The 26,560-nt window shown below is 44.7% G+C and overlaps 1 protein-coding gene across 4 annotated transcripts in view; it reads left to right on the top strand.

The window, feature by feature from the left end:
* The first annotated feature begins 5,895 nt into the window (after window positions 1-5,895).
* The window catches only part of LOC140689811 (gamma-aminobutyric acid receptor subunit gamma-3-like), a 149,563-nt gene continuing 128,898 nt past the window's right edge, over window positions 5,896-26,560 (top strand). For all 4 annotated transcript variants that reach the window (XM_072951173.1, XM_072951172.1, XM_072951174.1 and 1 more), the window contains exons 1-2: window positions 5,896-6,040; window positions 11,242-11,390. In XM_072951173.1, the coding sequence (XP_072807274.1) occupies window positions 5,988-6,040; window positions 11,242-11,390 (202 nt within the window). In that variant the 5' untranslated portion in view covers window positions 5,896-5,987. The remainder of the gene's footprint in view (window positions 6,041-11,241; window positions 11,391-26,560) is intronic.

The raw sequence follows: 26,560 nt of genomic DNA, 5'->3' as shown, positions 1-26,560 counted from the left end.
GTGCATGGCCCAGTGGAAGAAACAATTCGTGTCTACGCTACTGTGCATACACAAGTGGAATAAACCAGCGGGGTGTACACTGCGGTGTATGACACAGTGGAAAAACAAGTGGAGTCTACAACGTGGTGAATGACCCATGTGGAATAAACCACTGGGGAATACACCACGGTGCATGTACCACTGCAATAAACCAGTGGAGAATACACCGTGGTGATTGCTCCAGTGGAATAAATCAGTAGGCAATACACCGCGGTTCATGCCCCAGTGGAAGGATCAAGAGGGGTCTACACCGCGGTGCATGCGACAGAGGAATCAACCAGTGGGGTAACCACCACAGTGCATGCTCCATTGGAATTAACCAGTGGGGAATACGACACGGTGCATGCTCCAGTAAAATAAACCAGTGGGGAATACTCTGCGGTGCATGCCCCAGTGGAATAATCCAGTGGGGTCTACGCTGTGCTACATGTCCCAATGGAATAAACCAGTGGGGAATACGCCGTGGTGCTTGCTCCTGTGGAAAAAACCACTGGCGTCTACACCACTGTGTACGCAGCACTGTAATAAACCAGTGGGGAATACACAGCTGTGCATTCCCGAGTGGTATAAACCAGTGGGTTCTAAACCTCGGTGCATACCCCTGTGAAATAAACCAGTGGGTTCTACACCTGGGTGCATACCCAGTGATATACATCAGTAGGCTCTATACAGAGGTGAATGCACAAGTGAATAAACTAGTGGGTTCTACACCGTGGTGTATGCCCCAGTGGAGTAAACCAGTGGGGTCTACACCGCGGTGCATGCCCCAGTGGAATAAACCAGTGAGGAATACCACGCGGTGCAAGCCCCAGTGGAATGAACCAGTGGATTATCCACTGCGGTGCATGCCCCAGTGGAATAAACAAGTGGGTTCTCCAACACGGTTCAAGCCCCAGTGGAATAAACCAGTATGCAATACACCTAGGTGCATGCCACAGTGGAATAAACCTGTGGGGAATCCACCACGGTGCATGCCCCAGTGGAATAAACCAATGGGGAATGTGACACCATGCATGCCCCAGTGGAATAAACCAGTGGGGAATACGCCGTGGTGCATGCCCCAGTGAAATAAACCAGTGGGGAATACACCACAGTGCATGCTAGAGTGGAATAAATCACTGGGGTACCCACCGCGGTGCATTCCCCACTGGAATAAACCAGTGCGGAATACTCCACGGTGCATGCCCCAGTGGAATAAACCAGTGGGGAATATACCATGGTGCATGTCCCACTGGAATAAACCAGCGTGGAATACACAGCGTTGCATGCCCCAGTAGAATAAAGCAGTGGGTTCTGCACCTCTTTTCATGCCATAGTGGAATAAAGCAGTGGGGAATACACTGAGGTGCATGACCCAGTGGAATAAAACAGTGGGTATCTACCGCCGTGCATTCCACAGAGGAATATATCAGTGGGGAGTATGACGCAGTGAATGCCACATTGGAATAAACCAGTGGGAAATTAACCGTAGTGCATGCCCCAGTGGAATAAACCACTGGAGTATACACTGCGGTGCATGCCCCAGTGGAATAAACCCATGGGGTACCCAGCGTACTGCATGCCCCACTGGAATAAACCAGTGGGAATATGACGTGGTGCATGCTCCATTAAAATGAAGCAGTGGGGAATACTCCGCGGTGCAGCCCGAGTGGAATAATCCAGTGGGGTAAACACCGCTCCACGTGACCCAGCGGAATAAACCAGTGCGGAATCCACCACGGTGCATGCCCCAGTGTAATAAATGACTAGGAAATACACCGCGGTACATGGCCCAGTGGAAGAAACAAGTGGTGTCTATGCCAAGGTGCATGAACCAGTGGAATAAACCAATAGGGTGTATTCCGCGGTGAATGCCCCAGTGGAATAAACAAGAGGGGTCTACACCGCGGTACGTGCTATAGAGGAATAAACCAGTGGGGAATACACCGAGGTGCGTGCCCAGTGGAATAAACCAGTCGGGTATCCACCACTGTGCGTGCTTCAGTGTAATAAACCAGTGGGAAATACTACGCGGTGCATGCCCCAGTGGAATAAACTAGTGGAGTATACACTGCGGTGCATGCCCCAGTGGAATAAACCCATGAGGTACCCACCGTGGTGCATGCCCCACTGGAAAAAATTGGTGGGTAATACGCTGCGGTGCATGCCCCATTGGAATAAACCAGTGGGGAATACAGCGCGGTGCATGCCCCACTGGAAAAAACAAGTGGGTTCTTCACCGCGTTGATACCCCAGTTAAATAAACCAGTGGGGAATACACCGCATTGCATGTCACACTGGAATAAACCATTGGGGAATACACAGCGATGCATGACCAAGTAGAATAAACCAGTGGGTTCTGCAACTCAGTTAATTCCCCAGTGGAATAAACCAGTAGGAAATACACCGAGGTGCACTACCCAGTGGAATAAATCAGTGGGGAATACGACGCGGTGCGTGCTCCAGTAAAACAAAACAGTGGGGAGTACTCTGCGGTGCAGCCCCAGTGGAATAATCCAGTGGGGTCTACACTGCACTACATTCCCCAGTGGAATAATCCAGTAGGAAATACGCCACGGCGCATGGCCCAGTGGAAGAAACAATTGGTGTCTACGCTGCCGTGCATGCACACGTGGAATAAACCAGTGGGGTGTACACCACGGTGCATGCCCCAGTGGAATAAACCAGTGGGGAATACGCCGCAGCGCATGCTCCAGTGCAATAAACCAGTGGGGAATACACGCGGTGCATGTCCCACTGGAATAAACCAGGGTGAAATTCACAGTGGTGCATGCCCCATTAGAATAAACCAGTGGGTTCTGCAACTCGGTTAATGCCTCAATGGAATAAAGCAGTTGGGAATACACCAAGGTGCATTCCACAGTGGAATAAACCAGTGGGTTATCCACCGCAGTGCATGCCCTAGTGAAATAAACCAGGGGTGAGTACGACGCGGTGAATGCCACAGTGGAATAAACCAGTGGGGAATAAACCGTGGTGCGTGCTCCAGTGTAATAAACGAGTGGGGAATACACCACGGTGCATGCCCCAGTGGAATAAACCATTGCGGTCTAAACCGCGGTGCATGTCCCAGTGGAATACAGCTTTTCTATTGCTGAAGATGGAGCGGACAGAGGCAAAAAAAAAAAAAAAAAAAGAAGAAGAAAAAAAGAAAAAAGAAAAAGTGAGCACTGCGCATGGTCTGTAAAGCTTTTTTTTTCTCTCCCTCCCTCCTTCCCTCCCTCCCTCTCACTACCTGCTACACCCCCACCCCCGCTCAGCCTGTGAAGCTAGGCAAGGCAGGAAAATCAAAGCCAGAAAGCTTTTCCTTTGAAGATTCTAGATTCTTGACCTTACATTTTGCTTTCACACTTATGTCCAGAAAGCCTGCTTTGAATTTGCCCTTCCTCAACTCATTTAGCTTAAAAAAAAAGAAAAAAAAGTCTTGTTCCAGGCAGCACCATGGGAAGAGGGGCTTTCTATGGTAAAATGCTCAAGTCTACCTAGCTGACCCACTAAACCTCATAGATGGAGCCATGGGCCAGAAGAGGTTATGTTACATTCATTCAGGATAACAGCAGATTGAAAATACGCAAGAGAGGGAAAGAATAAACACCACGGGGAAGTAAAAAGAGCCTCACATTCTCTTTTCCATTGTTTGTATTGTACAAACGTCACTGGATACTTATCAGTGTACTGAGTATACTCAGTATATTCAACTATCAGTCTGTTTCTATTACAAACTTGCAAGTATTTGTACTTATGCTCAAAGAATAAAAAATACAGCAAGGAGTCTTAAACTTTGCTCGAAGAACCAAACAACAAATGTTTACTGAGCTCTGACTCATCTGAGAAGCAGTACAGCACAGTGATTAAGGCTGAGATGTTGGAGCCTGCTGCCTGGGTTTTGACTCCCAGTCCTCAACCTCCTGGCTGTGTGATCTTAGGGAAATGACTTAACTTCCCTGTGTGTTCTCGCCATCTTTGAAATGGGAATAATAATGTGAGAGTTAAAATGAGTTCATTTATACAAAGCCTTCGCACTAGGCCTGGGCCCCTAATATGTTATCAATGTCTGATGGTTATTTTACCGAAGTTGCTATTACTGTGTTTAAAATTGAGGCATGGAATTGTTTTTCTATATGCAGTTTTCTGACAGCACACTTAAGAACTATGCTGAGGCGTGACATATTTCTATAAATCATCATCTAACTGATTTTTAAAGTGCTCAATTGCATTGCATGATAGAAAAAAAGATTAGGGCAGAATAGGATAAAGGTTCACATTCGCCTGCAGCTGGAAGACGTGTTAAGATGTTGGAAGGGGCACAATACAGGAATTTGGGGAGTCTTCTTAAAGTCAGGACCTGAGTAGGAGAGATGCGGGATGCGGGGGAGGATGCCAGAAGGAGCGGGGGTGGGGTGGGGAAGGGGTTAGCTGGAGCAAGCTCAAGGCCGAGTAGAGACAGGTAGAGACAGGAAGATGGCAATGCAAAGGAGGCCACAGCCCTGCTGTGGAAAAAAGAAGAAAATACATTTACAATATAAATTTATCACCAACATCGCTTTACTTCACGATCACATTCATGCTGGTGAACCCAGAAATAAGGGGGAAACTACAAGTTTTCGACAGAATTTTCAATTCAAGGGTAACTTGTATATATTTTATGAACATAGCTGTTTGACAATGTTAAAGAAATTTCTCCCACCCTTTTATAATTCTGTGAACAGTAGTTCAAAATAGAAAATATTTGCTAAGAATTATTTTTTCCCCAATATAAAAGCCAACTTCTTAGTGGATTTATTTTAAAGTATGCTGATGTTGTAATACGTATATAGTGAAAGATAAAGTAACTTTCTCAATGATTATTACTAACGAAAACATAAATGCAACTTTCAGTCTTTGGAGATTGAAGATATATTGGATGAAGTGCGCTTTATAGTTCAACAAGAATTTTTTTTTTACCTAGGGTCTTTTGTCTCTCCTGTCTTCAACATTCTTTTCCCCACTGCTGTGTACTGGTGTGCCTTGGTCTCTTTTTTCTGTGTGAAAGGTATACTTCGGGGATGCTTTTTTCCAGATACTCCCAAGAAGCCACTTTTCCACGCAGAATCTCAGCATTGCCAGAAGGGGTTCAGTCGATTTAGCACGACGTGTGCGATGGAGAGGTTGCTATCAGCTGAAGGTCTCGCTCCTTCGCCCAGGAGCCCAGGTGAAGATGCTCTGGGGGGTCAGAGAGCGCGGGGAAGAGTCACGCTGTGCAGAAACGCCGGGAGGAGCGCAGCCCGTGGGGCTCGGGGCCCTCTCGGGACCATGGGGTGTCAATCTTGGGACCCCGCTTCAAGCTCCCAGCGAGATCCCCGCGCTTCCCCGCCCCCGCCGAGCCCCGCCCCCCCCACCCTCCCGGCCTCCGACTCCGAGTCCATTCAAACCTCGCTTCTCTCGCCTCGTGCATTGTCAGGCGTGTAACTGGGGAAACTCCTCTCCGCCGGGACCCGCTTCGGAGGCGCTGCCCGAGGAGCGGCCGCCTCCCCGCCCCCACCCCGGAGCGCGTGGCGGCCACACAGCGCGCGCAGAGCCCCCCGCCCGGGCCCCGGGGCGCGCGGTGCGCGGCCGGCGGCTGACGGCTGGCGGCTGGCGGCTGGGTGGGCTGCTGCGGGGTCGCCGGACTGCCGGGCCAGGGACCTCCCGCGCCCACCGGCTCCCGCCACCCGGCTGCGTTGACCCGGCGCCAGTGCGGGGGCGGCGCGCCGCGGGGGCTGGGCGTCCCGGCGTCCCGCGTGAGCCCCGCGGAGGGATCCGCGCGCAGACCCGCCGGCCGTCGAGGGCGCGGCCGGCCGCCCGACCCAGTTCCTGTCCCGCGGCGGCGGCAGCGGCTCCCGGAGCAGCGAGGGGGCGGAGGCGAGGCCCCGCGCTCCGGAGGGCGCGGCGCCCGGCCCGAGGCCTGGGACCCCGCGCCCCGCCGCACCATGGCCCTGAAGCTGCTGCTGCTCCTCTTCCTGTTCTCGGGCTTGCACGCGCGGTAAGTGGCGCCCCGGCTCCACGTCCCCGGGGGCTCGGGGCCGGGCGGGAGGGCGGCGGGGGGCGCTGTCGGCCGGCCCGGAGTCCCCGGCGCACCCGCCGGCCGTCAGCTGGGCTGCGGCAGAGCCCGCCTGGGCCCGGGCCGGGCGGGGACGAGACGCGAAGGCGGCCGGCGCCACACCTGTCCCATCGCCCCCGGACACGGCCCCCTTTGCCTCTCCTGGCTGGGAGGCTGCCGCCTTCTCTGCAGCCTGAAATATGGGGAGTCTGAGATTAACGGGCTCTTCTGGCGGTTTTAGGGTCTGGTGCTTTTATGGGGTTTTGAAAACCAGTTATCGCAGGGGAAAGCCGGTGTCTACCGCCTTATCTACCTTTCACCCCTCCCCGAAGTGTTCCAGGGGCGCGCGCCGAGACACACACACACGCCCACGCACACACACACGCCCACGCACCCCCCCCACATTCTGTATCATTTACATCACTGAAATTTCCCAGGACCCAGGAGTCACGGTTTCCTAGTTGCCCAGTTGAAACCAGTCTGGCGAGGAGCAGCCCGGCTGGAGGCAGACGGAGTGAGGCACGATATGCAGCTGAGAGCCCTGCTTCTCAGAGAAGATGTCCCTCCCCAGGTCCTGCAAACACACGCACAGTACCCACACACACCCCTTCTACATGAGTCGGTTTCACACACTCGGGCTTGCACAAACCTAGCCCTGCACAACAATGTTGAGATGGACAGTAAGGCTTCTACCTAGTCACTCTAAGAAATTACCTCCGCATAAATACTCTTCACCTTCCTTCCAGAGCACCAGCCAGCTAATGGGAGCTTAGAAATTGTTCAGGAAGAGATGAAGATGGCTCATGAGATTGGGAGGACAGTGGGACCAGAAGGGTTAAACCCCGTTGCTCTAAATGTAACTGGAGATTCTGGGTTTGGTTTCTTTACTTCTGTCTGGGGCTACATCTCTGGCCCAGAGCCTGAAGACTGCCCTGCGCTTTGAAAATTAGAACAGCTCCCTTCCTCTCTCCCAACCCCATCACCACCCCAAGAATCTTAGGGAACCCTTACCCCCCACCAGACACTTTTGATCTGACACGTCTTCATTTCCTGGATCTGGGAGTTAGCATTCCTTTGGTCCATATGCCCTGCAGGGTGTCAGCAGGTAATGCCAGGACGTCTTGTGTGTTCCTTTGTATTTGTGAAAGACCAAGGAACAAGGAAGACTCATTAACAAATCCTACAGCATGTGAATGGCCCCCCAGTTCTCACTCCCTACCTCTGACAGGCCCTGAGGAAGAAGGTCCTGGCCCTCCCAACCACACCACTCCGCTGGTTTTGGCTAAGAGTTTCGAGTGAGAAAGGCAGACCAGACCACAGTCTCACAGTAGCTCTCAGACACGCAGTGCACTCCTCGGGCCCTTCAGCTGAAGTTTCTTCCTGTCTCAGGAGAGAGCTGGGAAGGTAAATGGAAGTGTGCTCTCTGAGGTTGAGTCTGCCTGGGTGTGTCTCTGTTGACAAGCAGGCAACACTGAGGTCCCAACTCGTATCTAGATCAGGTTGTGACTCATTGACATGTCCTGTTGCCACCGCCTGGATGGAGTGACTGCAGTTCATGGAAGGGAACTGCTTACTGTCCTCATCACTTTATGTGCTTAGTGGGACGATGTCTTGGTATCCAACTTAGAGCACTGAGGTTTCTTGGGATTCCCAGATACACAAGCTGTCTCTGGGGTTCTTCATCCTTCGCTCTTACTGAGGCAGATAGAACAACTTTAATATGTTCTATGTTTGGGTTGGTTCCATGCCTTGATAATAAACGTTGCTTATCAGTTGAAAGAAAATCCAAATTTAAAACTAATTTGATTGTTGTATGCCTCTCCTTTGAAAGTGTGCTCTTTGAATAGGTTTTATGGACACATAAAGTAATCCGGTGTCCAGCACCATCTTTCAAAACTTATTAATTATGAGGGGGTTCTCGTTTGCACTCTGCAATGCCTTCCTGGCGTTGAAGAGCCCTGGAGAAGGTTCTGACAGCTGTGCTCCGTGGTGATGGCTCGACAGCTCCATGGAGAGAAATGCACCCCATTCTGACACTTATTATGTAGTAAAACACACTAAGTCACACCTGGACTTTGGTGGCAACTTAAGCGGATGCTTAACTGCTTTCTGAGGTTTAGGAGCTGCTTTTTATGTTTACGGATACTTCCGATTTTGTCTCTGTCCTGGTGGTTGAAGAGAAGGTGTCAGACATGAAAATACCATCTGAGGTTTGAGCCCTTGCTGAACGATGATGGTACAATGCCAGTTGGTTTTCAAGAAGCAGCTAATTGCAGTGATGGTGTTTAGGATTCAACAACCCTAGTAACAGAACGCTCATAAAGATAGTATATAACCTGCTTTAATTTTAGGAGAACAGGTGTTTTGTTTTGTTCACATTCCGGTGAGCCCCTGAGATGAGATTTGGTTTTCCCCAAAGGGAGGCTTTTCTATAGGGCTGTGGTCCTGCGCTCCCACCGGGAAGCTTCTGTTTCGATCCCTGAAGTCCTGCAGCAAACTGACGTGGGGTCAGGATTGGGAGGAGCCCAGTGGCGGCCACGGAGGGGCCAGGAGCACCTCTGCCCGCTGTGCACCCTGACCCAGCCCCAGAGCTGCGGGTGCCGTTTTACCTCCCCGAGAGGGCCCGGGCTGGGGAGGACGCTGCCGCTGTCCCTTTGTCTCCCACCCCGTCACCTGCCCTGGCCTCTCAGGAAGACGCTTGCGCAATTTCAGGAAAACCCTCTCATCACCACTTTACCACTAGAGGGAGGGTTAGGCTCATTACCATACCTGTTACTGAAGGAGCTCAAACAGGTTCATGCTGCACAGCACAGGGAACTATATTCAATATCTTGCAGTAACTCATGGTGAAAAAGAATAGGAAAATGAATGTATGTATGTTGATGTATGACTGACGCATTGTGCTGTCTACCAGTAAATTATCAGTTTACACTGTAAACTGATAAGACTTCACTAAAAAAAAAATATATATATATATATATAAAAGAAAGAAACTAAGGCTGTGTATACAGAGGACTGATGGGGAGTTAGTGTGCTCCTTCTGTGTGCATGTGACTCTGGGGGGCGATAGAAGGTACAATGTGGAGAGCATGGTCTAGCCTTGTGCTGCTGAGCTGTCTCTGGGGGTGGGGGAAGGAAGCCAGGAAGAGGGGAAAAGGAGAAGGGGAAGGGAAGAGATTAAGAGACAGTAGAGAGAGGAGAGCACTGTGGGCGAGTTGGAACAAGTCCTGAGAACAGCTATATGTGATTCTGCCCAGGTGACCTGTCCTCTCTGTCCACGGGCCCCCAGGTGCTGTTGCTCTGGACGAACCGCCAGGTCCTGTGGGCAGTGGCTGGCTCCCAGCAATCCATGTCCTATTTTTAAGATGATAAAATTAGTATTCCTGACAATATTCCTGATAAAATAAAATTCTCTACCATGACATTTTAAATTCTATAGTGTTATTTGTAAAAGTTCAGGTTGACAAATAATGAAATGAAGCGTATCACTTCTTGAATATGTCCCAGATCTCACAAGTTCCTTTTGATTGTAAGTATTATTCAGGGTGAATAAAAAAAATCCACGGCAACTTAGAGTTCCTATGGATGATTTATTTTAACCTTCCAGTCAAGAAATAGAATTACAGTTTAACATCAACCTAGAAGAAACTTGAATGAAGCCAGTCTTCAAGACACACGTCATGCACTCATGATCAAAATCTCACACGTATGTGTATATTCATACAGGACTAGGCTGACACTCCTGTGGTCTGTGTTCAAGCTGCTGGCTAACACTCATAGGAGAATTCATGTACTTAGTATATGATAGACACATATGATTAGACATTACATATTGTAGCTATATATTGTATTATTATATATGTATATGATTTAAGGATTTAAACAGTAAGATAATGAACTTTAAAAAGTTTACTTTTTTCTTTTATTTCATGTTCATTTCATGATTCTAAAAATTCACTTAAGGAAACATGGCCCAGAGCACAGCTGCCCTGAGATGTTGTTAACATTCTGGCTCCTGTTTGGGAAACTAAACAGAAATGAGCTTATCCTCAGGACAAATAAACCTCAGTGCAATTTTCTGTTTCTACGTTTCGTTCTCCTTTGTGAAGGAAAACGTCATTAAGGCACGCACGCTGACAGGCTGGGAGGAGGGTGTGTGTCCGAGGAGCCTTTTGCCCTGGGAAATGCAGTCCACCTGGAAGTGCTGCTTTGCATAGAAGGGGACACTCCTCTTTTCAAAGTCTGATCGGCTGTGTTGTTGGGACGGCCTCACTCACTCAGAGAACCAGCTTGTCATTTCAAGACCTCTCCATTTCAAGTGCGCCATCAGTATGTGTCAGCCCAGAGAGGCGGCTGTCAGGCTCAGCCCTGCACGGGACAGACTCAGAGATGCTCTGTGTTGACTTGGACCCATTTATGATGGGGCCGAGCGAGGAAGTGAGGAAGACATGTTAGAAAGGTTTTAATTTTTAATGTCTGTATTAGCCTGCTCTGTAAGAGATGAATCCGTTTGTGCAGTAGGATGTTAAGTCACCAGCCATGTCCACCAACCAGCTACTGTTACTTGTCACTGCCCATGAGTGCTGGCCAAGCATGCCACCTCGTGATGTCCCTGTGTCTGCCTCCACCAAAAGCCCTAGTCCCATGAGAAGCACAGAGTCAGACTCAGAGTGACTACATTCTGCAAAAGCTGTTCTTACCTTCAGCTCAGATGAAATCTTGGTGGTGGGGACTGGAGACGGCAAGATAAAGTCACCGTCTGACAGTCGTCTGTGTTGACCGTCGGAGGTTCTCGGGTTGGATCCAAGGAGGGCTGATGATCTGCTGGTTGGCTGGCTGTCTTGCACTGAATTACTTAGTATGATGTTTGTAGTTTAACACAGACATGGGATCATTTTGTGACATTTAATGAAAGCACCATGCTATTTTAATAGCAGTGGCATTCTTCTTACTGGATTCTTTTCTAGTTTGTGTTTTGTTTTATTAGTTTTTTTTTTTTAACTTTTAGAGGTAACCTGTTGGTTGGGCTGAGGGTACTGGGGACTTTCTACCTAGTCCATTGGATGCGTGGGTGGACCGTGCTGAAGACACTTCCTGGAGCCATTTCTACAACTTATATATCACACTTTGTGCCATAATTCCAGGTCCAGGAAGGTGGAAGAGGACGAATACGAAGATTCATCATCAAACCAAAAGTGGGTCTTGGCTCCCAAATCCCAGGACAGAGACGTGACTCTTATTCTCAACAAGCTGCTCAGAGAATATGATAAGAAGCTGAGGCCGGATATTGGACGTGAGTGTTGCAATAGAAAACACACTGTGAAGATATATCTTTTTAAGTTTTTATTTTAAATAATTACAGATTCACAGATCATGACAGTAGGATGATACCAGACCAGGAGTTGATAATGGTGCAGTGCGTGTTGCTGGCTGCACGCCATCCTTTCACATGTGGATCTGGGTAGTGACCACTGTACTTCAGAAGCAGAGCTATTTCATTGCTGTGAAGATTTCTCCCTTTGCTACCCCTTAGAGTCACCCCATTTCCCTCCTCCAGAATCTCTAACCTGCCAGCCACTAATTTGTTCTCCATGTCTGTATTTTTCTCATAATTGAGAACGTTAAATACGTGCAGTGGCCTTTTGAGATTGGCTTTCCCTCGCTCGGCAAAATGATTTTGGGGTCCACTGAAGTTGTTGTCTGGACCCACTTTACTCTTTGTTACTGCTGAGTAATCATCCATGGCATAGGTGGACCACCGTTCATTAATTCTCTTACTGAGGAGCGTCTTGACGGTTCCCAGTTTTTGTCTATTACAGACAAAGTGGCGGGGTGCGTTGCGTTTGCATGCAGGCATTTGTGTAGACGTAAGGTTATATTCTCCGGGATAGGTGTCAAGAATTATGATTGGTAGGTCCTAGGATAAATGATAAACTGAACAAGTTTTTTTTTTTTGGAAACTGTGAAACACTTCCCAAGGTTTCTGTTCCATTTTCTTTTCCCACCAGCAGTGTGTGAGGGATCCAGTTTCTCTGGGTCTTCACCAGCAGTTGGTATTGTCGCTGTTTTTTATTTTAGCTGCTCTAATGGATGTGTGTTCAATAGGTTGACATCTCACTGTGGTCTTTAACTTACATTTTCCTAATTGTTAGTGGTATTGACTTCTTTTTATCTGCTTATTTGCCAATTGAAATATCTCCTCGTATTAGTTGCTGCTTTAAAAACTGGATTATTCTTTTTTGAACACTTTTTTATTGTGTTATAATCATTTTACAGTGTTTTGACTAATTCCAGTGTAGAGCACAATTTTTCAGTTGTACCTGAACATGCATATAATTCATTGTTATGTTTTTATTTTCACTGTGAGCTGCCACAGATCTTGTATACATTTCCCTGTGCTATACAGTATAATGTTGTTTATCTTTTCTACATATGCCTGTCAGTATCTACAAATTTTGAAATCCCAGTCTGTCCCTTCCTACCCCCCACCCCCTTGACAACCACAAGTTTGTATTCTATATCTGTGAGTCTGTTTCTGTCCTGTATTTATTTATTTATTTACTTATTTATCTTTTTAGATTCCACATATGAGCGATCTCATATGGTATTTTTCTTCGTCTTTCTGGCTTACTTCACTTAGAATGACATTCTCCAGGGACATCCATGTTGCTGCAAATGGTGTTATGTTGTTGGTTTTTATGGCTGAGTAGTATTCCATTGTATAAATATACCACATCTTCTTTATCCAGTCATCTGTTGATGGACATTTAGACTGTTTTTTTTTCGTGTCTTGGCTATTGTAAATAGTGCTGCTATGAACATTGGGGTGCAGGTGTCTTTTTGAAGTAGGGTTCCTTCTGGATACAACCCCAGGAGCAGGATTCCTGGGTTATATGGTAGGTCTATTCCTAGTCTTTTGAAGAATCTCCACACTGTTTTCCACAGTGGCTGCACCAAACTGCATTCCCACTGGATTATTCTGTTTTATTTATTTCTGCTACTTTGTTAAAAGTTCTCCATAGATTCTAGATATGATTCCTTTGCCCGATGTAGTTTGCAAATGTTTTCTCTCAGTATGTGACCTATCTTTTCATCCTTTCAACGAGATCTTTCACAGAGGAAAAGGTTTTAATACTGATGAAGTCCAGTTTATTGACTTTTACCCTTTTTATGGAACATACTTTGGAGTAATGTCCAAGAACTCTTCATGAAGCCCTAGTTTCTGAAGATTTTCCCCTTTGTTTTCCTCTAAACGTTTTATAATTTTATGTTTTACATTTAATTCATTATCAGTTTTGAGTCAGTTTTTATGTAAAATCAAAAGTGTGACGTTTAGAGCTAAGTCTTTTTTTTCCCTTTGCTTATGAACGTCCAGTGGCTTGATTAACATTTGTTGAAATGACTGTCCTTCCTCTGTTGAATTACATGTGCACGTTTGTGAAGTTAGTTGGCCTGACTTCTGTGGGCTGCTTCTGGGATCTCTGTTTTCTTTCATTTGTCTGTGTGACTATCACTGTGTCAGTGCCTGTAGTCCTGACTATCATGGCTATGTAAGGAAGCTTGGAGTGGGTTGGTAATTCACCCTCTTTATTTTTATTCTTCAAAATTATTTTAAGTCATAACCTGTATTTGCCATATGAATTTTAAAATATCTTTCTATATCTACAAAAACTCTTTGTTAAATCTTTGTATCAATTTGGGAAGAATTGACATCTTTACTTGTTTCAGTCCACAAAAATTACATGTGTTTCCATTTATTTAGTCCTTTAATTTCTCACTTCCAGTGTTTTACAGCTTTTAGTATACAAGTTTTGAATATATTTTGTTAGATTTGCATCTAGGTATTTCTTAGTTTTGGAGTGCTTGTAAATGGTACAATACTTTAAAATTTCTTTTTCCCTTTGTTCATTGATGGTATACAGAAATACATTAACTGTTTGTAAGTTAATATTGTGTCCTCTGACTGCTAAACTCACTGGCTTTAGGAAGGTTTTGTTTGTTTTTTGATAGGTTACTTGAGATTTTCTACATACATCCCATGTCATCTGTAAATAAGACGTTATTTCTATATGCCTTTAACTGTTACTTTTCTTGTCTTATTGCACTGGCTAGGACTTCCAGTGCTATGCTGAATAGCAGTAGTGTGAGTGACATCTTGCCTTGTTCCAGATCTTAGAGGAAAGCGTTCAGTCTTTCACCATCAAGTGTAATGTTAGCTAGAGATATTTTATGTATATTCTTTACCAACTTGAGAAAGTTCTGTCTATTCTTAGTTTTCTGGGAGTATATTTTTTTTAAATCACGAATGAGTGTTGAATTTTGCCAAATACATTTTCTTCATCAATTTTTTTTTGTTATTTTTTTTTTTAGTCACTTAATATGGTGGATTACATTGGTTGATTTTCAAATATTGAACCAGGCTTGCATCCTTAGCATAAATCCCACCTAGTTATCATGTTTAATGATGCTCTTTTTTTCAAAAACTCTTTTCATATATTGCTAAATTCTGTTTGCTCATCCCTTATAATCCTTTTAATATTGGTGGGGCCTGTAACAGTATTTCTTGCTTCACTTCTGACATTGGTGATATGTGTCAGCTTTCTTTTCTCTTTGTCATCTTACTAGAAGTTGGTTTCTTTGGCCTTTTGGAAGAACCAAATTTTGTTTCACTATTTTTCTGTTGTTTTTCTAGTTTCAATTTTATTACATTGTCCTTTTTATCTTTATCATTTGCTTTCTTCTGTTTGCTTTGAGTTTATTTTGCTTTGCTTCTTGGAGGTAGCATGGAAAGTCTTGACTTGAGACTGTTTCTTCCAGTGTGTGCATTTAGTGCTTTAACGGCCCTCTCAGCACTGCCTTAGCTGTATCTCACAGAGTTTGGTATTCTGTATTTTTGTTTTCATCCAGTTCAGTGTATTTTTTTATTTCCCATGGGATCCCCCCCCTTACCTCATGGATTATTTGGAAGTGTGTTTTTAGTTTCCCAGTGTTTGCAGATTTCCCTCTTGCCTGTTACTGATTTTTACTGATTTCTAGTTTGATTCCGTTGTGATGGGAGAACATTTCTGTACGAGTTTAGGAATTCTTTTAAATGTGTTAATATGCAATTTAGGGCTCAGGATGTGGTTTGTTTTGGTGAATGTTCCAGGGGTGCCTGAAAAGAATGTGTATTCTGCTGTTGTTGGATGGATTGGATCCTGTTGTCTGATGATTTTGTTGAGTTCTTCTCTATCTTTGCTGATTTCCTGTTTAGTTTTTCTGTCAGTCATTTTGATGGATTGACAGTTGATAGCTGTAGAGGTAGATCCTGATCTAAGACCAAGACAAGAGTGGAGTTCCGGGCCAGGAGAAAAAGGCACACCTATTCGTGGTAAAGCCCAGAGAACACGGCTGTTGTCTCAGACACATTTGTCTTGGATGCACTTAGGTTTGGGCTTGTGTCCTCTTCTCCGTGGGGCTCGGTTTCATTCAGAGCCCTGCAGCTGGCCGACCCTCACACCCCATCCCTCTGTTTTTCCAAGTTTGAGGCTCATGTCTCCGATTTTTTTGTAGCAGGATGTAGAGTTACTGTTCCAATAGGCATAGAACTTCAGAATCGTGGTGTGGCGCGCAGAGGGAGACGCATGTCCTGTGCAGTGTTGGAGCAGGCTTACTGTCTTTCTGTGTCTCAGTTGCCTCTTCCTTACGATGAAGGATGGGAACCAGTTACTCTTAAACTTCCTCCTAGCTTTAAGGTATTTATTCAGTGAGTGATACATCTAAATTGCCATTGCACAAAGTTCATAAATTCAACTGTCGACACGGTTATTCCATCACAGTTACAAAGAAAGTCTCTCCAGTGCGAAAAGGGTGCAGCAATCCTGCATTTATGTGGAAAGAGAAGACTGAGAAAATGTTGTTAATTTCCTCATTAACTGTCAGACACTGTGCTTAACCTTAGAGCAAAGATGAATGAGACTCGCTCGTTGCCCTTCTGAGTAAGTTTAGTCCAGTTGGTCCTTTGCTTGTACTGGAACACAGCAGAGCACCTTCCATGTCACTCAGCGCCACCTTCACCCTCTGAGATGGAAAACTGGGCATGGGTAGAAAGTGGGGTGAGCTTGGCTTCCAACCCGGGTCTCTGATTATAGCTCGATCACTTAGCCACTGAACTATTTATAGAAAATGCAAGGCAGGCCTACTCCAAGTCAGGGCCCCCCTCTTGCACACTCACAGCACGACACCTGCAGGGGATGTACTGAGGCTTTCTCATGTGCAACAGGCAAGCCGAATTCACAATTACATAGAGATTTTATTTTTCCTTTATTACATAAAGAATATTGAATTTTCCCAATGAAGCAGCCCAATTTGAAGAAAGAACGCTTCTTTCTGAAAAGGCAGCTCTTCCAAAGCCTCATGTCATTTGGTCCTCAGAAGCCATTTTCATCTGTCAGAAGAGCTCTGTGGTTTTTGAGTGAAAGAGATTTAAAAATTAGCTAACTATAAAACCACAAAGCAGGGCGTTTCGCTTTGGTGTCACGACTTGACAGTTCCGCCGTGCACGCGGTCGGGGCCTCGGGGCCGCGGAGGGGGCTGGTGAAGGGCCCCGGGATTCCTCTTTCTGTCTCATTTCAGTGTTCAGTGACGCCTGAGTGGCAGAACCCAGCACCTCACTGATGTTCAGGGTAACTGCCCGAGGGCAGCTCTCCTGGTAGAAGATGCTGAATTAGACACCATTTTCTTCCATGGTTCAACAGGGCTCTGCTCTAAGGGCTAATTTACTATAAATACACCAATTTCTTTTCTTTTCTCACTACTTTTTTCCCACATGGAGCAGTATTTTATTTGTTGTAACCATGCTGACGCCCCATGGAGGCGCAATCAGCTTGTATTTACATGATGCAGGGCTGTGCATGGATCTGTCAGTAGTTTGTCCTCATTAGCAGTTTACATGCTCACCGTCCTCATCGTTCCCTCCTTCGACCAGTCAGCCCATATTTACTGAGCATTCCCTCTGCACCGAGCCCAGGGGTGTGGACGGGTTGGGGGAGCACCGACACCGTCTACACTCGTGGTCTGAGCAGAAGGGAAAGGGGAAGAGATCTGCGAGGATCTGATGATGGTTTTCCTGCTTTGGAGGAAAACTGGCCTGTTAAGGCTCTTGCTGGCTTAACCTCCTTAAAAACTCCACGTGCTTCTAGGATGAAGTCCAAGCCCCTTCAGCTCAGACAAAGGGAAGCTGTTCTCTGGCCCCTGCCTGCCTCTTTATGTGTCACCCCCTCTGCTGACACCCACCCTCTGGTTTTCTTCATCTGCATCCTTGCTCTGGTGGTTATCTCGTTGCAGCCTGTGGTCCTCTTCACCTCTCTCACACTCCCACATCGAGCTCATACCTACCTCTTCCAGCCTCAGTGTTTTCTCCCCCTGAAGTCCTTCCTCCACAGCCTGCACCCCCTCACCTTCCTGCTGGGCTGGATCAGTTGTCTCCACTCCGAGCTCCTTCTTGCATCAGCTTTTCATCTTTCAGATGGGATTAATACTTTTGAAAGACCATCTTGAGGATGATGTGATGCAGTGGAACCATGAAACCATGGCAGCAACATTTTTGTGTACTTTCTGCAAGTCAGCAGCTGAGAATTGCCCCCTAGGACACAATTCCTAACTCCTAACTTTAGGCACATCTGCTTACGTTGGCATCTCCCAATGTAGAAAGTCCAACTGCGTCCACAGAGATCCGCCGTCAGGAAATAAATGAAATGGCTTATCACTGTTATTGGCAACGAGAGAGAGAATCGGACAGACTCGTTTACATTGAGTGGAAGTCACACATCCACATGTTACAGTTAGCTTTCGTGATGCAAATTGATAATTTTGTTTTAAAAATACTCGCTGTTTTCCCAGCTGTTATCTTTCCTCAACTAGCTTCTGAATTCTGGATGCGTTTGATTTAGTTCCCCGTCTTTAACTATCCATCACTCTAAGTAATACTTCAGCTGTGTCCTTTGCCCATTCAGGGTAACGCAGGGTGTCATTCATCTCGGCAACAGAGCTTGTCATGTGAGCTCAAAAATGCCGGAGAAGGATAAACCTTTCAATAAGATAATGTTGAAAAGGAAGGGGAATGACCTGAGTGAAGTTTTCTCCCTTCAGGGTTTCGAGAAATCTGAAGCCCTCTCCAGAAAATAGATTATTACAGAATGCAAATGCCCTCCCTGGCCGTAGTCTGGAGAGTCTAGGCCAAATGCAATCAGTGTTGGGAAGAATAAAATTGGCTTTAAAAGGTGAGTGAACATCGTGAAGGCATGCTTAGTGCCTAGAAATGGCCCAGGGGCTCATTTGATTCATGCGAACATCCAAGAAGCCTCCTCTCGGCTGTGTCCGGGCCGAGAGGTTCACATGTTGTTCCCCTTGCCCAGGTGTGCATAGCTGGGTTTCTCTTCCAGGCTTTCCCAAAGCTCATTCCCCAGTTTAGTTAAGACTCCCAAATGTGGAATGATGGACCTCCAGTGTGAGAGGAAGCTGGCCACGTGGCCAGGGACCCCCATTCCCCCGAGCAGGGGTGTCCCACACACCCCGTAGGAGTCCGAGCTCGGGAGGAGATGCTCCTGGCCCTTCTTTGCTTCAGACTTGACGGAGGTGGAGGTGGCAGCCCGGCACTGATGCAGGAGTCCTGAAGTGACCCAGGCCGTCCCCACCGGGCACTGCGAGAGGAGCCCTGCTTGTTCCAGGGTCTTATTCCCAATGAGGTGGGACAGTGGAAAATGCCTAGTGGGAATATGGAGTTACTTTTGTTGCAGATAATATATGTTAAAACAAAATAAATCAAAAGTGGGCCTTGAAGTATAATTTTTCAAAGCAAGTCTTATCATGCTGCTCTTTAATATCTTTCAGTGAAAAAATTATAAGCTTGATTGAGTTAGCATAGCACTATAAAATGTGTGCTTACAGACCCTTGGCCACAGGTGTGATCTCTCTGAGAAAGTCTGAGAAAGCCCCTGCGTGTTCCTGCCTTGGTCCTGATCTGTGTACCTGCGACAGCTCTGCCCACCTGGGCCAGGGTTTGGGGAATTCAAATTTTGAAATATGTGAAGGGCTGTATGGAGAATCAGATATTAAGACACTGTGATTTATATTGGTCATATAGGAGTATCCGTCATCCAGATGAGTTTCCGATTTTAAGAAAAAATAAGAGACACAGGGTTTTAAGTCGAAGGAACGCAGTACACATGTTGAACTTGTGGTGCGTGTGTGTATCAGAGGAGGAGGGAGCTGGAGGTAGGCTGTGGGGTATTTTGGGGTCCCTGGAGCATGGTGGACTAACAGGTCACAATGTGACTGGCTCAGCTGGGTGCTGATTTTTGGACCATTGCTCTGAAAACTCAAATCAGACCATTGTTTCCTTTCTTAATGCACGTCGGATGACTGTCTCAGCTATGCTTGGGTTAGCCGGGCTGGTCCTCACCTACAAACCGCAGCCGACTATACAAACGGGTGAGCTGGCGTTTCCGGGCAATTACTGTATATCCAGAAAATAATTCAAATGTATTCACTCTCAGAACAGATGTAGGAGGAGAGGAAACAGGCATTCTTAATTGCTGTGCTTGAAGTAGAAGCTATGACTGTATACTTAGTTAGCTGATTCCCTCACAAAGTTAATTCAGATGCACAAGGGAGGTGGAGAACAAATTCTGTGGAGAAATTATACCTGTCATCTCTGTGAGCGACTAATTAGGTATCCGGAGGATGCGGAGTTAAGACCCACTGCCTCACCTGACACACGTCAGCAGGTGACCATTCCCCACGTCTCCCCACCTTCACACACGTACCTCAGCCCTTAGGATTCCACGTGGCACGCTTGCCTGCCGCAGAACTCTGTGTAAGGCACCGCTGTATTATAGCTTCTGCGTGCAGTTCAATTCATTAAAAATACTTTTTTCCCCCTAGGCTGTTTTTTTTTTCTTGTAGGGAACATATTGAGGTTTCAATGTACAAGAATTTGGTATTTTCTTATATGTAATTTGGTAAATAACTCAGGTCACGTTAGGAATACTCTGATGACTGCCCTCGACTTGAATATGCAGTTCAGTTTATAGAATAACAAATGACCTGTTTCTTAGTGTTTATTCATTGCTGCTGCAGGAATGGAGCAAAATGGCTTCGTGTGGATTAGAGAGTGTTCGAAAATGTGAGAAAAGATCTGGACTCAAATAATAAGTTCTTTTCTCAGTTAACAGCAGATCTGCTGACCTCAGTGACAGAGGTTTCCATCTGTAAATGCGATAATTAAAACCGCATCCAAGTCCTGTTGTAAGAATTCCGGGTTATAACACCTGGCCTGGAGAGAGGACCGAAAGTAGCAGGTGGCTTCTGTCCCTTGTGTCCCCAGACCCACAGCCTGTCGTTTCAGATCGATTTATGAGTGTGGGTTAGAGCCCTCAGACAGCTCTACTGTCAAGAAATCTCTGCCTTAAATTGAGATTTCTGTTGAGCTGTCGGCATTCCATCAGCCTGTCATTAGCATCTTGATCCAAAGTCTTACAGATCCTTTTATACAGTGGTGCTGTGCCCATGCTGATTGGCTTGCTATCCTGCTAATGCACATCCGAGGGACAAATGCAGATGTAATAACTATCGCCTTCAGGCTGGTCCCCTTTACTCATTTCACCCTCCCCTTGTCCCACCCCTTTCCCTCTGGTAACCACTACTCTGTTCTCTGTATCTACGTGTGTGATTTTGTCTGGTTAGGTTTGTTGATTTATTTTGTGTGTTTGCTTTATATATTGCATGTCTGAGTGAGATCATGCAGTATTTGTCTTTTTGTCTGACTTATTTCACTAAGCAGAATACCCTCAATGTCCATCCATGTTGTCACATGTGGCAAGATTTCACCCTTTTTCATGGCCGAGTAGTATTCCATTGTCTGTATATCATATCTTCTTTATCCCGTCGTCTGTCGATAAGCACTTAGCTTGTTTCCATATCTTGGCTGTTGTAAAGAGTGCCGCAGTGAATATAGCGTATGTAATTTTTCGAGTTAGTGTTTTTGTATTCTTTGGATATATACCCAGGAGTGGGATAGCTGGATCCTATGGTAGCTCTGTTCTTAGTTTTTTTTGAGGACTGTCCATACTGTTTTCTATTGTGGCTGCAGCAGTTTACATTCTCACCAACTGTGTACTAGGGTTCCTTTTTCTCTACATTCTCACCAATATTTGTTATTTCTCGCCTTTGCTGATAGTAGCCATTATAACAGGCACGAGGTGATATCTCCTTGATTTGCATTTCTGCATTAATTAGTGATGTTGAGCATCTTTTCATGTGCTTGTTGGCTATCTGTATGTGTTCGGAAAAATGTCTATTGAGTCCCTCTGCCCATTTTTAAATGTAGAGGCTTTTTTTTTTTGATTCTTGAGTTGTATGAGTTCTTTACATAGTTTAGATATTAACCCCTTGTTAGATATATGGTTTGGAAATATCTTTTCCCATTCAGTTGTCCTTTTGTTTCGTTGATAGTTTCCTGTGCTCAGCAGGAGCATTTTAGTTTGATGGAGTCACATTTGTTTATTTTTTGCTTTTGTTTCCCTTGCCTGAGGAGACGTGTCTAGAAAGATACTGCTCTGACTTACATCAGAGAGCATACTGCCTGTGTTTTCTTCTAGGAGTTTTATGGTTTTAGGTCTTCCATTCAAGTCTTTAAAATTCATTTAGAGTTGATTTCTGTGTGTGGTGTGAGATAGTGGTCTAGTTTCATTTTCTTGCAGGTAGCTATCCAGTTTCCCCATCATCATTTATTGAAGAGATGATCTTTTCTCTATTGTATGTTCTTTGCTACTTTGTTGCAAATTAATTGTCCATATATGTGTGGGTTATTTCTTGGCTCTCAATTCTGTTCCATTGATCTCTGTTATATGTTTTTCTGCCAATACTATGCTGTTTTGATTATGATAACTTTGTAATATAGTTTGAAATCTAGATAGTGTGATACCTCTGACTTTGTTCTTTTCTTCTCAATATTGGTTTGGCTATTCATGGTCTTTTGTGCTTCCATATGATTTTAGAATTATTTGCTCTAGTTCTGTGAAAAACACCGTTGGTGTTTTGATAGGAATTGCATTGTCTGTAGATTGCTGTAGGTAATATGGACATTTTAAACAACATTAAATTTTCCAGTCCAAGAGTACAGACTATCTCTTCATTTATTTGAGTCATCTTCAGTTTCATTTAACAGTGTCTTATAGTTTCCAGTATACAGATCTTTCACCTCCTTTGTTAAATTTCTTCTTAGGTACTTTATTCTTTTTATTATGATTGTAAATGGTATTGTTTTCTTAAATTCTCTGTATGCTCATTGTTAGCATACAGAAATACAACTGATTTTTGTATGTTAATTTTGTACCCTGCAACTGTACTGTTTTGGTTTTTTTTGGTGGAGTTTTTAAGGTTTCTTATACATAAAATCATGTCATCCATAAATAGTGACAGTTTTACTGCTTCCTTCCCAATTGGATGCGTTATTTTTGTTTTCTTGCCTAATTTGTTTGACTTCCAATGCTGTGCTGAATAAGAGCAGCAAGAGTAGACGTCCTTGTTTTGTTCCTGATTTTAGAGGAAATGCTTTCAGGTTTTCACCATCCAGTATGCTGCTAGCTGTGGGTTTGTTATGCGTGGCTCTTGATATGTTGAGGTACATTCCTTTCATACCCATTCTATTGAGAGTTTTAACCATAAGTGGATGTTGAATTTTGTCAAATGCTTTTTCTGCATCTACTGAGATGACCATCTGGCTTTCACCCTCCTTCTGTTAATGTGGCGCGTCACAGGGAGAGGCTTGTGGGTGTGGACTCACCCTTGCACTTCTGGAGCAAATCCCACTTGGTCATGGTGTATGGTCATTTTAATGCACTCTCGCATGCTGTCTGCTCATATTTTATTGAGGGTTTTTGCATCTATATTCATCAGAGACATTGGCTTGTGATTTTCCTTTTTTTGTTGTCTTTGTCTGGCTTTGGTATCAGGGTAATACTGGCTTTGTAAAATGACTTAGCAAGTGTTCCCACCTCTCTAGTTTTGGGGAAGAGCTTGAGAATGATAGGTATTAAATCTTAAATCTTCTTTTTTTTTTCATTTTTCATTTCTAAAAGGTAGAATTGTTACAATTTGACTGCACACATATAATATATTGCATGTAAGTACGTACATACAATATACTGCACGTTATTTTTATTTGGTTAATGTATATATGCTGATTATTGTTTCTAAGAACAGTTTGGAGCTTTAGCTTTTAAACTTACATAGTTATCAGAGGAATAAAGCCAACTGCAAAGTAAGAATCAACAGAATCCACTCATAAAGGACAGTCAAATGTGCTTACACGTATTCAAGAAATCAATCATGTAAGTTATAAATAATAAGTAGTTCATTTGTGTCTTTTTTTTTTAGATTCCACATGTAAATGATATCATATGGCATTTCTCTTTATCTTTCCGGCCCACTTCACTTAGAATGACATTCTTCAGGTCCATCTGTATTGCTGCAAATGGTATTATATTTTTGCATGGCTGAGTAGTGTTACATTGTATATATGTACCACATCTTCTATATCCAGTCATCTGTTGATGGACATTTGGTTTGTTTCCATGTCCTGGCTATTGTAAATAGTGCTGCTATGAACATTGGGGTGCAGGTGTCTTTTTGAATTAGAGTTTTCTTGGGGTATATGCCCAGGAGTGGGATTGCTAGATCACATGGTAAGTCTACTTTTAGTTTATTGAGGAATCTCCGTACTGTTTCCCATAATGGCTGCAGCAAACCACATTCCCACCAGCAGTGTAGGAGGGTTGCCTTTTCTCCACACCCTCTCCAGCATTTATCATTTGTGGACTTCTTTTTTTTGTGTATATATATATTATTGAAGTCTTATCAGTTTACAATGTTGTGTCAATTTCTAGTGTACAGCATAATGCTTCAGTCATACATAAACATACATATATGCGTTTTCATGTTCTTTTTTACCATAAGTTACCACAAGATATTGAATATACTTCCCTGTGATATACAGTATGAACTTGTTTATCAGATTTTTGTGAGAGACTCCTGTACTTTGAAGTGAGAGACATTCTGCCAGAGTTCAGTAGGTGTTCTGTGTGATTCAGTGGGTTTGTAGATGTAATTCTTAGTGTATTTGTGGGAGAGGGCGAGCTGTGAGTCTCTCTACTCTGCCATCTTGGCACCTTCCCTTTGTGGACTCTTGAATGATGGCCATTCTGACTGGTGTGAGGTGATACCTCATTGTAGTTTTGATGTGCATTTCTCTGATCATTAGCGATACTGAGCATTTTTTCATGTGTCTGTTGATCATTTGTATGTCTTCCTTGGAGAATTGCCCATTTTTGGATTGGGTTGTTTGTTTTTTTGTTATTAAGTTCCATGAGCTATTTATATATTCTAGAAATTAAGCCTTTGTCAGTCGCATCATTTGCAAATAATTTCCCCCATTCTGTAGGTAGTCATTTTGTTGTGCTGATGGTTTCCTTCGCTGTGCAAAAGCTTACTGGCTTTTGACAGTTTTATATATAGTGTATCTTGGAGAAATTCTTTTTTGTGTTCTGTTAGATTCATGGATGTTATACCTTGTTTCTTCCCCAGGTTTGGGAAATTTTCAGCTGTTATTTCTTCAAATAGCTCTCTGCTCCCTTCTCCCTCTCTTCTTGTAAGAGACCCACTATCCAAATGTTGCCCTTCGTTAAAGAATTGGCTAGCTCTCAGAATGTCCTCATTTTTCCCAGATCTTATTTCTCTTCCTCTTCTACTTGTCTCATTCTAGATTTCTTATCTTAGAGCGCTCTCACCCATCCAGCTGTTCTATTTCCAGGGCTAATGCACTCTCCATTGTGTTTATTGAGCTCTTCAACTCCAGAATTTCTGTTTGCTTCTTCTTAAGAGTTTCAGTCTCTCTGGTACCAAAAAGTATTCCTTCTGCCCATTAATTTTTATCCCTGAGCTCACTGAACTGTCTTTCTAAGTTGTCTTGGAACTCATCTAGTTTCTTCATGACAGCTGCTTTGAATTATCAGGTCACGGTATTCCATGACTTTAAGTTTGGTTTCTGGAGAATTGTTGTTCCCTTCTTGTAGTACAGTGTTACTGTGCTTCTTCGTCGTCCTTCCTGAGTTGTCGCTCTGCCAGTGCATTTGAAATAGCAAATACTTGCTTTTTTTTAAACTTGATTCTGATGATTCAACAGGTTAGCAATTAGAGGCCTTTCTTTTGTTTTCCAGTAGGTGGCGCTACAGCACACATTTTTGGTTTTCTGAACGCCTCTGGTTACATTTGAGAGTTGGCACTTTCCACTTTCCACCGCCTCTTTCAGCGGTGTTGCCTGTGCCTCTGCGGTCACCGGTGCCTTGCTGTGGCTGGTGTCACTGGCCTCATTGCACAGGGCACTGGGATGGTGGACTCTTCCTCTGTATTGGGATCTCCTGGGTCTCAGGCTTGGTGGAGGTGAGGAGGTGGGAGGGGTTGGAGCTGCAACACCTCCGCCATGTCTGTGTTGTCAGTGGCTGGGGGGACAGGGTCCCAGGTCTCACTGCCGCTGCTGCCCAGTTAGCTGTGTCCACTGGTGCCACAGTGGCGGGGAGGCTGAAGTCATACGAGCCGCCTCCCCTGCTGCTCTGGGGCTGGGGGACAAGGAGAGCAGGCCCCACCTCCACTCTTCCCCTGGTTCTGCCTCCTCTGTGCTCCAGTCCGCCCACCTTTAGAGGTGCAGGCATGTGGAAGCCTCTGGTGTCCTGGCGTGTTGGGCAGAGCCACCTTTGTTGAGTTGTAGATGTTTCACTGATTGTAGGTTGAAGGACCAAGAGGACGTCTCACTACACTGTGATGCTGAGGCCACTCCTATTTTGCCCTATTTTTAGTTTCTTAAAATGGAAGATAAAGTCATCGATTTGAGACCTTTTTTAAATTTTGGTGCTTAGTGCTATAAATGTCCTCCTGAGTATTACTATAGCGGCATCCTGCAGATTTCAATATTTTGATTTCATTTACATTCAGTGAAAAAATACCTACTAATTTCCTTTTTTTCCCCGACCTATGTGTGATGTTCATTTAGCTATGTGGTGTTCATTTTCCAAATATTTGAAATTATTCCATGTAACTTGTGGCTCTTGATTTGTAATTTATATCCACTCTGAGCATAGTTTGTATAACTTGAATTCTTTTAAATTTGTGACTTGTTTTGTGGCACAGAATGTGATCTGTATTGCTGTACACTTGGAAAGCATGTGTATTCTGCTATTGTTAGGTGAAGCGTTCTATAAATTAGATCAGTTAAATGAAGTTGATTCATACTTCTGTAAAAATCTACTTGCTGATTTTTTAAAACCAATTTTTTATCAATTATACAGAGTAGGGGATTGAAATCTCTGGCAATAACTGTGGCTCCGTTGATTCCTCTTTATAGTTCTATAAGTGTTTGCATCATTAATT

Source organism: Vicugna pacos, chromosome 27, assembly GCF_048564905.1.
Source record: "Vicugna pacos chromosome 27, VicPac4, whole genome shotgun sequence".
NCBI lineage: Eukaryota > Metazoa > Chordata > Mammalia > Artiodactyla > Camelidae > Vicugna > Vicugna pacos.
The sequence above is the reverse complement of the archived record's forward strand: the minus strand, read 5'-3'. Positions and strand labels throughout refer to the sequence as shown.